The 13,579-nt window shown below is 39.6% G+C and overlaps 1 protein-coding gene across 2 annotated transcripts in view; it reads left to right on the forward strand.

The window, feature by feature from the left end:
* tsnare1 (T-SNARE Domain Containing 1) overlaps positions 1–13,579 on the forward strand; it is a 120,465-nt gene that overhangs the window by 22,565 nt on the left and 84,321 nt on the right. For both annotated transcript variants that reach the window (XM_041044948.1, XM_041044949.1), the window contains exon 2: positions 3,604–3,725. In XM_041044948.1, coding sequence (XP_040900882.1) covers positions 3,641–3,725 — 85 coding nt within the window. In that variant the 5' untranslated portion in view covers positions 3,604–3,640. The remainder of the gene's footprint in view (positions 1–3,603; positions 3,726–13,579) is intronic.

Genomic DNA, 13,579 nt, shown 5'->3' on the forward strand with positions numbered 1-13,579 from the left:
AATCAAGCAGAGTGAAGACTGTTTATGGACTGCCAAAAGTAATTAATCTCCCCTCTCTATGAAAATTAATCGGATTAAACGTTCTTTTGGCCCAGTGAATCTGTCTCCGTGTAATGTGTGGACACTGAATCTCTGGCTGCTCCTCTGCCCCACTTCATACCCATAATGCCGGTCCTATAGGCTGGATTCACTGGCTTCGCCAACAACAATGGGCAGCCCAGTGACTCTGTGTAATCACATTCTCCTGCTTGTCTGAATGCTTGTCTTTCACGGTGGGGAAAGAGCATCGGCCACTTCACCAGTATCATATTCTGACTTTTGACAGACACCCTGTTTTATGACCAAACAAGGACTCACACAGAAAAGCACGACTCAAACAGGCAAAGTACAAATAATTTTTTTTTTATTTACAGTACCAAGTACCAAAAGAAAATCACTCATAGAGGAAAAATGCTCGCTACAATCACTAAGAAACAAAAAAAATCACTCTTATGAGGAAAAAGGCTAAAACAGCTAAATAACCGACTAAGCAAAGTAATAAAAGAATTCAGATAAAACAACTGCAAGGATCAAACAAAAGGTATCAACGTAATACAAGGCCTGACCAGCAAGGGATTAAACATGAAATAGGCGCTGGTTCTCTGACGATACGACAAGACAAACTGGCACAGGACAAAGGGCAATGCAGACAATATATACACACACAAGGTAATGGGAAACAGGTGGAAACAATCAGGGCGGGGGAAGACAATCAGACCAGGAGGGAAACACAAGGGGAAGAGGAAGTTACCTGAAATGAGAGGAGAGTAGATTTCAAAATAAAACCAGAAGCCACGAGACAACATAGACACAAGACAAAAGCCTAACTTAACAGGGTTTTCTGGATATGACACCCTGAGGTGCTGAGACATATTTGTTGATTTGAGTGTCATCTGTGTGTCTCTGGCAGCAGGTATGTAGAAAAGTTCAAAAGTGAAATGAGAAGGCCTATGTCAATTTCATGTCTATAAATTTGAGTAAAGAGATGGATTCAGGATTCATGTGTGCAAAAGTAAAAATTATGGTTTGTGAATATAGAAAGTTACCATGTGTAATGCGTCACCCATGTGTTTGTACATGAACGTCTTTGTGTAGGGGATAGAAAACTGTTCCATAGTGATAATGGAGGTCAAAAACTCCACAGGGAAGCTTTAATCATTAATCTATATCTTCTTATGTCACTTTCTGAAGTGAAGTAGTACTACAACATGGGTTTTATTCACATAGCACTGGCCACCATTTTTCTCAGCTATAATAAGGTTCCTCCCCAAAAAACTGCTGTGATCTCGGAGCGCAGAAACATGACTGGAAATAGGTCTAACGGGCAAAGAAACATGAGCAGTCACACAGCTTGAGCTACAACAATAAAATCCAACTTATAATAAGCCAGAGTAGAGCTTTGGTTTTAGCATAAATTAGAGTATAGTAGAGCAAAGTCTTTGTTCAGTGACTTTGCAAAATGGATGATTTCTGTGTCTGTGGTCTTTCTGTATGAGAACAATGTCACGGGGTATAGTTTTATCTGTTTCTCCAGAGTACTAACTTTCCTACAGCAACCAGTGTTATTTGATATATCATTTAGTGACAATCTGGAGGGTAACAGAACTGACAAATGTGGGAGGTTTTTATTGGAGAAAGCAGTCTCCATCACACCTTAATGTGCCAACCTCTTATAATGTGTTTGCAAACAATTTCTTGCTTCTACATCTATCAGAGACAGACACGAATGCCACAGCTAACAGATGCAACACCACATACATCCCCTGCTTATCATAGACCTTTTCATACAGTTTTGATTTATCATTGCAGGAAAGGCGCAGGTGGAACCATTAACTTTACCAATGACTCTGTTCTATGAAGTGTCCCAGGAAGCTTCTCCAGTGAGCCAGTATGTACAGCCAGGACAGTGGACCTGACTGAGCTAAATGGAATACAGCCTTTATGTCATTAATTACTGTATACCTGTGGCGTTCCTCCTGTGATGTCAAAACATCAACCATGAAAAGGTCTATAGGTCCTGCACACTCATGGTGCATTCACACAGGTGATTCCACTTCTCTTGACTCTTCTCTGGACTATTTGGGTGTGTACAGCCTGTGCTGATTTGATATCTTCCTCACCAACACTTAACTAGGTTGACTTTAACTGTATTATTACAAGGAGTCTAGTGATGTCCTGTAATTAGCAGTGTATTTTCACATACCTTCCATTGGATCTGCTTTCAAATCCAGTGGAGCAACATTAGGAACAACATGTGGAGTTGCTTCATTATGAGTTTTAGTATAGTTTTAGTCAGTGACATGTCAGTGGTTTTTATTAATGGTAATCCAGCAGGTCAAGAGGCTAAATCATGCTCTGAACAGCGGAGGAAAGTGTGTTACTATTTGGGAGATATAGTGTGTGCTCCTCCAGATGTATGCAGGTTGATGAATAGGACTTTACATCTACACATGCCCATTTGTCCTTTGACGCTATTTTTAGATTGCTGCTATATTATAGTTTTTATTTGTTGGTGAAAAATTCAATACATGTCGTTATAGTTTTCATTTTCAGAGGTTTGCCATAGTGTTCAGTAATGAAATTAATACTGGTGCTGAGCAGGAAGGTTCCTTTAGATTGATCAGACCCAAAGTGAGCCGAGTAAATGTTCCCTTTATCATCACACCACCACCACCACCAACCTGGACCGTTGACACCAGGCAGGTTGGGTCCATGGATTCATGCCGTTGACTCCAAATTCTGACCTTACAATCAGCAGCCTCAGCAGAAATCCAGATCCATCAGACCAGGCTAAGTTTTTCTGGTGTTCATCTGTCCAGTGTCCACTGCGGCTTCAGATTTCTGTTTGTGGCTGACAGAAGTAGAACCCAATGTGGTCTTCGGCTTCCAGCTCAAAGTTGGATGTGTTGTTCACTCTGAGATGCTTTTCTGTTCACCACAGTTGTAAAGAGTGGTTATCTGAGTTCTAGCCTTTCTGAAAACTGTCTGGTGATTGCACATTATTACTATTATTATTTGTACAGACTTTCTTCCTCTTAGTACTCCTTTCTTCTTTCTCTTATTTTAGTATTAATTTTTTTTTTTCTTGTCCAATTTTGTGTGTTATGGGACTTGTCAGTCCAATTCGTCTGTTTTTGCACCAACAACACCACGTCAAATTCCTTGTTTGTGTAACATACCTGGCAATAAAGTTTTCTGATTCTGATTCTGTGAGGTCTCAGATTTTACGTACGTTTTTTTTTTTAACATGCTGTAACTGGAAAGAAGTAGGTTATTTGCTTGAGAGGAAACACTCCTTTAAGGAAAGCTTGCTCAGTCATAATCACATCGCTGATCCACATGGGACTGAAATCACAGAGGAGCTCTGCTAAAATCTCCATTACCAGCCCTCTTCTAGTAATGCCATCTCAACAGGGCTTATGTCTACAAAGACAAAGAAAGTAAACATGATTTGTATAAATCATGTTTACTTTCTTCACTTACTGTCAATACTGTGAGTTCATTCATTTTTAGATTGGTATTGCAAAGTGAAAATAAATTGTGTTTTATATTCTCCTTCTCCAGGCACCTGCATCTGACACGTCACCAACCATTAGGCAGAATGTCATATGGATCTATTGACGGAGGCTCCTTTGGCAGTCGCAACCCATTTGGAGGTCCTACGAGGCAGGGCTACCAGCCAGTAGGTAAGGAGGAGAATTGATTTCATGGTTTCATTAAAATGTCATTTTATGTGGCCCTTTGAGAGGTACTACATGTAGCATTTTACAACAACCAAAGGTCATCACTTTAAATTTGAGACTCTGGTGTAATTACCATAAAATTACCATAAAGGAATAAGACAATTGCTAAGATGATTCTCCTCTACTACCCTCTACAGTGCACATACTGTCCACCACAAGATTGGATTTGGCAGGAGATCTGAATAAAATGCTCCATGATCACTAGCTACCAACTCAGTGATGATATCTACAGTGAAATAATAAGAATCCCAATTTCATACTTAGTAATACATGAAAACATGAATCTAAAACAAGATAAATGATTGAAACAATTACAACAAATAAAAAAAAGCATAAAAAAGCAAAGGCATGATCCACAGTTAGTGGCAAGTCAAGATTTTGGACTTGTTAGTAGGGCCTGGCCAGGGGATCTCGAGCAGCTAATAGGAAGTTAGAAGATCACAGATGTGTTTGAGAGCCTGATCGTTCAACACTTTAAAAACAAGCAGTACAATCTTAAAATCATTTATAAATGATCAGCTAACCAGTGAAGGGCCACAAGGATTGGTGTGATGTGATGACTTCTCTAAGAATATGTTCTAAAACTCTGCCTTTCTGCAGAGTTTTGCATCAGCCTTTGGATGCTCAGCCTCTCAATACCAGACTAAAGGGCCCTTTCAATAGTCCGGTCTGGAGGACATACAAAAGCACAAATGACCTTTTTTTGATCTGCAGGTAAAAGGAGTAAAGGTGATCTGTGTTAAATAGCTCTGTTGTACAAAACAGGATTGCTCAACTTGAGTCACATAACTGTCAAAGGACAACTCTGAACCAAAAATCATACTGAGGTAACGAGCCTCAAGATATCCAGGCTGGATTAGAGATTGTTAATGATGCAAGTGCTGGAGCCAGATGGCGTAATTATGATTATTTCTGGTTTGGAGCCATTCAACTGCAGGAAATTCTTGGACATTCAGTACTTCATTTCATCAAGGCTGTTCTCTATATTGCATCTTTACAGTGAGCACATTTTTGTGAACTTTCTGTAACTTTGAAAAAAAAAAGCTTTTACCACACCAAGGTATACATTTACATCAACAATATTCACACAGACTGAGACAGGTAGTTCACAGGTAGATAAGGTGTTGCTTCTTCTGAAGCTTAGCTGTCAGTAATGATGATTTGACCAACAAAATGTTTTTTCCATAAATAACAACTTGAGTGAGGCAAGAGATTTGCAATTGGAGAGTTTATCGTTGCCCAGTCTACCTAGTCCTGGCCTAACTTAAATAGTGACTTATTACAACAAAAGGTTAAGTAGAGGTGAATGACAGGAACAGGACTGATTTGGTTTTTGTGCTCATACAACAAAGATTTAGCAAACATCCCTCAAGCACACACTCCATGTTGGTTAAACTCACCATCTTCTCATCTCCTAACCAAGAGTGAGAGAACACAACAGTGTTATTTTTCTTTTCTGAGGAAAAGAAAATGCAATGGATCACAGAATAGAAAAGGAAGAAGTGTACACTGTGTCACTTGGTGTGAAATTGTTTCTTTTTACAATTTATGTGCATGATCAATGTTAGTCCAGAGACAGTCCAGACCCAGTGTGCTTCAAATCATGCTGCCTCATCATATAAAACCTTGTGAAAACAAAGGTGTGAAACCAGAACATATTAAGCCCAGTTATCTAAAGCATGTAGTCAAGGATACTCAAAGTCAATTTGCACATGACGGGGCACCTTACTTCTTCAGAATTTGATCATAATCATTCCCCAAACCTAAAATTTGTTTTGGTATGGGTTTTTTTGGACACTTGGAGGTGGAGGCAGAACAAGCTTTACACTAATATTGACATTAAGTGGATATGGTATATGGTGATATGATATTTCATCCATGCGATGAAATGTCAGGAGAAGGTTGATTTAAGTGAACACTGACAGGTGACAACTTCAGCTTCAAACCTATTACAATGGTGAGAGTGAACCAAAACTGTAAAGTTGTGGGCTGGAAAACTAAGTAATAAGCTGAATAAAACTCATTATAAAGCTCCGTAAAGCCAAAAGGAGCTGCAGACTCCAGTGATAATTCTCTGTAGAATGATCACAATGAGCGTCCCCTTTCACATTGCCGCATTGTTTTCACTTCATTGTATGAATTGTTATTATAAGAGTATAGATTTTGAGCTACTTTAAGCCAGAGAATTCCTACATAAGTTTGACAACATATGTAGGAAAGAGATAACAGAAATTCATCAATTGCAGAGTAGAAACAGGAAACAACAGAGTCTCCTCTATTGAACTTTTGAAGAAGGCTCATATCATCAACATCTCCCAAGAGTAAACAGCAGCAAAACTTAGTCCAAAGCATGTTATTTATATCAGCTTTGTGTCAACATTGAGGCTTTACGAAAGTTTGCACGAGTTTTAGAAGTCACCCTCTTTCCCACTTATAAGCAACTAATCAGACTCAGGTGTTCAGTCATCACAGCACATTTATTATTCATAAGGAAAGGAATAATTCAAGCAATCAACACTACAAGAACATGAGTAAAAATACACATTCAAATATGACAATTACATGCAAAAAAGTCCACAAGTAAGTGCTGCACAAACACACTACACATGTGTCCATTAGATGGTCTTCTAATGTTTGTTCATACACACATTTGCACTTTTCACTCTATAGTGTGTGTGTGTGTGTGTGTGCATGCGTGTGTGTGTGTGTGTGTGTTCTGGCGCAGTAGTCGCAGGGTTTCATAAGGGTTAAGCGGTGTGAAAACAGCTTCATTGGATTTGATCCTCTCACTGCTTTCATTAGCCCTGTAATAGGGTGGGAGCAAGACGGAACCCCTAAGGCAAAACATGTTCCCAGCCAAATTTGTGTTTGAGAGAGAAGAAGACAGACAGATGAAGAGAGACTCAGCACGGATACAGTTAGAGATGAATAGATAGCAAGGACAATGACCTAATGTGTCATGATGTTCTAGTAGGACAAAGAACATTTGTATGGCTCTTGAATATCCATGAGCATTAACATACTGTATACCAAACATGCCTATGCAAGATGGTGTTTCCTGTTATTAATGTTTCTGTTATTGGTGTTTGATCTGTTTTTGTATCTCTTGGGCATACAAATGATTGTATACTGATGTGATTTTTGAGATCTAACGGGCACAAAGACTCCAAAATAAGAAACAAAGTCCTCACATACCACTGGCTAATGAAATGTGATGGCAAACAATCGCTTTGGAGGTATTCAGTGTTCATCTATTAAGCATGTCAAAACACTTGACAGCCAAATTTCCTGAAATGTATATACTACATTTCATGGGGAAATACTGATGCGTAATTGAACAAATTTTACAATACAACACAGTGTTCAAGATTACACCAGTGATTTCCAGATATTTTGGCTTCTGAAGTCTTACAAAAAACAGTGTCAGGGTCATATTTCAGATGTCTGATTGTTAACAGCTTCACCAAATAATGATTTTTTTATCTTACCCCTACCTGGCTCTCTGTAGCCTTGCTCCACTCACGCTCAGCAGGTTACTTGCTTGACCACAAAATCATTGTTGTTGTTGTTGTTGCATGCACTGCTGATCCTTCGCTTAAATTAATAAATACATTTACATCAGATGAAGCCAAGACTAAAAGTTAGCGTCATGGCCTTAGGCAAGGTTTTAGAAATGCCAAGGTCCAAGAACTGAGCTTGCTAGGGTGGTTTGGGGACAAAACTTGGCTTACAAAAGCTTTGAAATCCATGTCAGTGGGTAGTAGCATAAATTATCTGTCAAGTAGTAATGTATGAGAATCAGGTTAAATGAATGAGACGAAGACCACCTTTAGAGACGTCGCCTTCTTTATTTCATCTTTATGTTTGCGTTTGCTTCATTTTGGATTTGAATTGCAGAGATGTGTCTCAAACAGTATATAAACGTAAGCAAAATGTGATTTATACAATCATATATTTATACAAAAATACTATATTATGCCATTATAATTATGCCTTTGTGACCTCTGTGAAATATGTCTCCTAAATAAATTCCCCAGAGCTGGTCAGGTCGATTTATTCCATACCTGCATGTGCATTTCTAACAAAGGACAATACAGCAGCATGGTCATTTTTGTGGACAAACAAGCTCATGGCATATCCTGTTTTGGATTATAGTACATCCACAGTATGTTGACAAAGCGATCGTATAGTGGGTTTAAACTTTGGTGGATTCAGCTGCCAGCCACCCACACACAATGAGAAAGTTGGTTATCTTGTTGGTTATCTTGTGTTGTACGGTATCTTTGCAGGGCCAAACTAGAGTTATTTTTAGGCAATTATCAATTATTACACAACTCTTATTATACGCACTGAATCCTGGATCTCGATGACCTCAGTGGTGGCTACGGCCATGGCAAGTTTAAAACCCTCTAGTTTTAAGCTAGTTTGGTCTCATGACTGGTAACGTTGACCAGTCATCACAGCTTCCATTCAACACATGCCATAAGATTACCTGATATAACCTAAGCTTCTCTTCACATTTAGAGCTGACTAAATTTGTGGCTATAACTGCATACTGGCATGCAAACACACAGCAAGAAAGCTGTTGCCCATCCGCAACACAGGTACCTGTAGAGTTCTCTCTAATAGTGACATAAATCTGCTTTTAGTGACAACCAAAACACTGCAGCCTCTGTGTCTAGCAGAGACTTGGCTGCAAATGGCTAGTGAGCTCTGACTAGCACCTTAAGTATTCAAGCTAACGGTAGCAGTCAGTGCAGTGCCCTCCGTGTGTCCACATCTCTGTCCATCAGACAGTACATAACCACTCATCACACAGACACACCACCACTAGCTGCGTGGAAATCCTTTCTTTTCTGTTACTTTGGCATGGCAAGTCTCAATATTACACTACCCAGGAGTCTGCGCTGTTTGTTAGCAAATTGCAGCTTGAGAGTCATAGTTAACGTTAACCTCTAAGTTTTTATATACACAAGGTTGTACCTTGGACCTTTTATCAAAGGAGCATATATGTTCCCATGGAGTTCTTTATCTTTTGTACTGATAATGTGACAGGGATGAATCCATGTGTTCTAAAACATCTAAAATATCCCTTGTCCTGAAGTTTGGTACAGATAAATACTTTGGTGATCCCTTAACTTTTCATGTCGACCATCATCAGATGAAAATTTCAGTATGCACCGCACATTTAATTGGCAAATGTTAGCAGGGCCAACAGTATATCTGTTTAAGGTCAGTACGTTAGCAATGTTGCTCTCATTTCCCTTTTTAGGTTATTTCAAGCTGCTCAGACAGGCTCTATAATGACTGTGCCTTCTAAATGTGTAAAACGTGATTAACATGTTGATTTTGATTTCAGTGAAGCAATTGCTAGGAGCATGTATGCAGCAGTGTGGTTCAGGCAATCACAGCCTCAGGCAATTTAAAAAAAACTTCAAATTACTGAGCAGAAAATGTAGTGCCATTCATTTGGCCAGTGAGCACCAAACGAATAAGTGTGTCTGCTTTGTACTGTGCATTTATAACAGCGGATACAAATGTACGTTCATACCAATCACATTTGACACTCGAGGGGAGAAGGTGGTACAGTTCAGATAGACCATGAAGGAAAAAGGGAGGATGTGACAGAGAAAAACAAACATCTCATGTGCTTTTTGTCTCCAGCATACTGTACTCATATGGGTGCCATGAAATACTCTCTTTCACTCAGTCTGACAGTGGGCTTCTCTCTCCCAGTCTTCACTATTGTGGGCAGACAGATGGGAGCCTCAGTCACCAGAAAGGGGGTCTTTGATCACAGTGAAGCCTGGGTACATTATGAGGGATATGAGTGGTGGTGGTAGTGGGTGAGCTGGGAAGGGGGGGGAGCAGGAGCCTGTCAGATTTGCCGTTTGTTGCTCGGGCTGATCTGAAGGGGAGCTCAGGAAATGATCAAAGCCCAGGTTAAGTCTCTAATAGAGCTGTCGTTTAGACTAATCTCTCTCCTCCTTCTCCCAGCAAAAGTGCTCAGCCCTCCACCCTGCTCTCTGAGAGTGTCAGCTCCAACACAGCCGAATGTTTCATTCAGTATTCATCATCATGTATTGACGTGCCATATGTTGTTTATAATACAGCTATATGGAAAATGAAGAACATGCAAAAGCGTACTACTTTATTCCCAACAGTTTACAATAACAAACTTAAACAAACTTGCTTAAAGTACTGAACTGCATTTTTAAAGATACACTCACTCGTTTTCACACCCGATTGCTAAAATCCAAAACTTCCCTCCCAGCTTGAAGGGTTAGGGTTAGTTCAATTTAATCTTGCCACTAGTTTTCAAGGTACATTATCTGTCTCTGGACCAAAGCGTTGGGCAGACTGATGGACTTTTACTTGGTTAACTTATCCTGGAAAACTAAGATGCAGCACTTCAAGAATAGTGGACTGAGGTGTGAATCCTTTATGAACTGAAAGCAGAGAAACTTCTGCTCAATCCCCCTCTAGTCCACCTGTGTTTTCCAGACAAAAGTGCTAAAATAAAAAAGCCAAAATAAAGTAGATGATGTTATCACAACATATTTGAATTATACACTGTTTTAGCCATGTCCTTTGCATGGCTCTTAGGACAGTGTTGGTTGGCTGATCCACCATTTTTGTCCAGACTAAAAATATCATCTTTACATATATGTAACTTTACAGAGATAAGTGCATGGTTGTGCAGTTCTCCAAAAAGACACACAGAGTTGTAGATGGTAACGAACATATTCTGCCAATAGATATCTATTTCTGAAAAGTGGACAAGTGTGAGTCATGGTTCATAATTTCTTCCTGTGTAGATCCAGTCTTAGCAATCAATGAATATTCAAAACCCTGCATTTATACTGAGGGAAACATGAGGCTGTTCTTTTTATTCCTTATTTTATTCTATTTATTCCTAACTTGACTACTGAGCCAGTGTTATTGCTTTGCAGGACTTCCGACATATATGAGGTGTACAAAGAGGAGGGATCAGGCTAGGGCACCTGACAGTAACTTATTAATTAAATTATTGTTTGGCTTCTGACATGAAAGAAACAAGGAGAAAATGCCAATTCTAACTTTGCAGACCCTAAGGTGATGTCTTCAGATGTCTTATTTTTTATGAGGAAAAGTTTATTCAGTATATTTTCTTGAGAAATGACTAAAACAATTAATTAATGTTCAAAATAATTGGCAGTTATTTTTTTATGTTGATCAACCTATCAGTTAAATGACTAATGGTTTCAGCCCCAACTCAAGCATGAGTTGGCATTTGGACGCTTAGTTCCCTGTGAGGACAGTAAGGACATGATGACAGCTGTAATCATTGTCCTTTCTTGACATCAGCATCTCATCCCTCCCACATATACCATCAAAGTTTAAGGAGTCCCACCTGGTTCCTTGCGGCGGACAGCAGAGTGCTGGGTGTTAGACCTGACCCATGGATGTGTCCACATTGTTAGTTCCCTGTGATGAGCTCTCTGGAGACAGAGCCCTGCTTATTAAACTTGAATGAAACAAGAGGGTGGACTGGATGTGACAGCGCTGTGATGAGCACTTGCTTCTCCAGCTCCATGCACTGCTGATGGGCAGTAAGTGGCCAAAGTGGGCCATGTGTCAGACAGCCACGCATGGATTAATAGATCAGCTGAGACACCATTGATCTCAAGTCCAGCCTTCTGTGACCCTGCATCCTCATATGAGGACATTTGTTGACTTTGTCTTCACTACACTGTCTCTCTGAGTAGCTCTGAAGCTGTTTGTCTTACGAGGTGGCAGCACAATCTACAGTGAACCAGTCTAGTAGACTGGCAGCATTTTCACTGTGGCATTTTCTTGTCAGGATTAAGACATCTTCTAAGGTAGTATATCCAACTATAACATTTTGAATTTTGGTGACAAGTTTTGATGTACTTCTACTTACAAAAAGAAAGATGAAAAATACATGCAACGTAGCACTGGTCTTTGGACTGCATAGTTAGATGCCACTTGGAAGTGTCAGTCTGCACAACATGTCAAGGGGGCAATCATGCCATGTTTTAAAGGGAAATCCATGGATGAGACTTGTGTCCAACACTCCCAGCCAGTGACAGAAGACTATTCAAAGCAGTGTGAACACCCAGAGTCTCTGGCTCCTAAAAAAACCAAAGTGATGAGGTCCATAGGCAAGGTGATGGCGTCTGTTTTCTGAGATGCAAAGAGAATGCTACTGGAGGACCACCTTTAAAGGGGTCACACTATTAAATGGGCTGACTACACTAATCTCTTGTGACAGTTATGGGAGAAAATAAAACAGACACAATTTGGAACTCTAACATGCCCCTTAATCATCTGATTTGAGGCCCTCAAACCTCTGTCTTCTCCCCAAAATGAAGAAGGAGCCACGTGGTTACCATTTTGACAGTAATGATGACGTCATTGCTGTTGTGGACCGCTTTCTGCTGGTCCGAGACGCCGTCTTCTACAAAGAAGGAACGCGTATGCTCGAAGACCACACATTCATGCTCCCACATTCTGGCATTAGCTTCATCCCTTCAATAATTAAATTTTTGTTGCCTGCTTCATCCAGCACTTTCATACTGTAGGTGTGTTCAGTATTAGATAATTTAAACATATTTTGAACATTCAGAGAAATATCAAAAATGTATTTGATAAACCAGATCAATAATTAAAAAAAACATGAGAGAAAATTGGATCATAAAACTGTAATTATTAATCTAATTTGACGGCTAGCTGATTTTCGGCATAATCAGCAGCTCAAATTGAATTTCAAATTTGGTCTCCATGTTTCTCTTAACCTTCTGTCAGCAAAAGCACATTCTACAGCAGAAAAGCAAAGAACTGTTTGGCGTGTGAACATAAAATCTGGGGGAAAAAAATAAATAAGGCGTGACTGATTGACTCCCTTATAAAAGCTACCAAGCTGGTCCAATGTAAATCCACTTTAAATGTGTCTGTAAGGAAAGTTACACTTCTTCTTTTGCACGATTGAGCTGCTGAATTTTTAACATCAGATATATTTTTATCCTTTGCAGAGGAGTTTTCCTCTCATTAAACCATTCATAATAGCTTCATTTGTCTTGCATGCAGCTGTAATTGTTTTGTGGAAAGGTCATGCTTTGTATCAAATTCTGCACTGAACTATTTGTTATTCTCAGATGCCTACAGTAAGAATGATCATGAAAGTAATTAGACTGGCCTGACAGCACCATGACAATGTGGATGATCCATCAGGTTTAAACAGAAAACGAGTGTGCGGCAATTGAAAAATATCTCTCCTTTTCTGTGGATGACAGTGTTAATTGCTTTCTTTTTCTGTTAACAACAATTTACAGTCTCAATTTGCATAACAGGGCTGCTGTATTAGCTCAGACACAAACTTAGATTTTATTGAGATAGAATCACATAATTGCTAAATATTTAAACTAGATCAGTTTGCTAGTTTAGTGTTCATTATCTTTGCAAACCTTTTCTGACACTGTAAATGGTCTGTCTCCCACTGATCAGAGGAGTGAGGAAGCTTTCATCAAAGAAACAGAAATACCCTGTCAAATTGCAGTATCTGAACAGCACGGTGTTCAGTCTGACCAGAACAAAGCTTTTTCATGATAATGATTTAATGTTGTTCTGCATTTTCTGCACGTTCTGGCCCGCAAGGGACGTGATAGCACACTAAACAGAGCAGAACACCTCCTGATGGCTTCATGTGGGGTTGATGCTGTACAAGGTGAATCTTTTATGAATTCCTGCGGTTTGCTCACTCTGCTCTCCAGGTTCTCCAAGCTTGATTCAGCCAT

This window comes from Toxotes jaculatrix, chromosome 8, assembly GCF_017976425.1.
Source record: "Toxotes jaculatrix isolate fToxJac2 chromosome 8, fToxJac2.pri, whole genome shotgun sequence".
Lineage (NCBI taxonomy): Eukaryota > Metazoa > Chordata > Actinopteri > Toxotidae > Toxotes > Toxotes jaculatrix.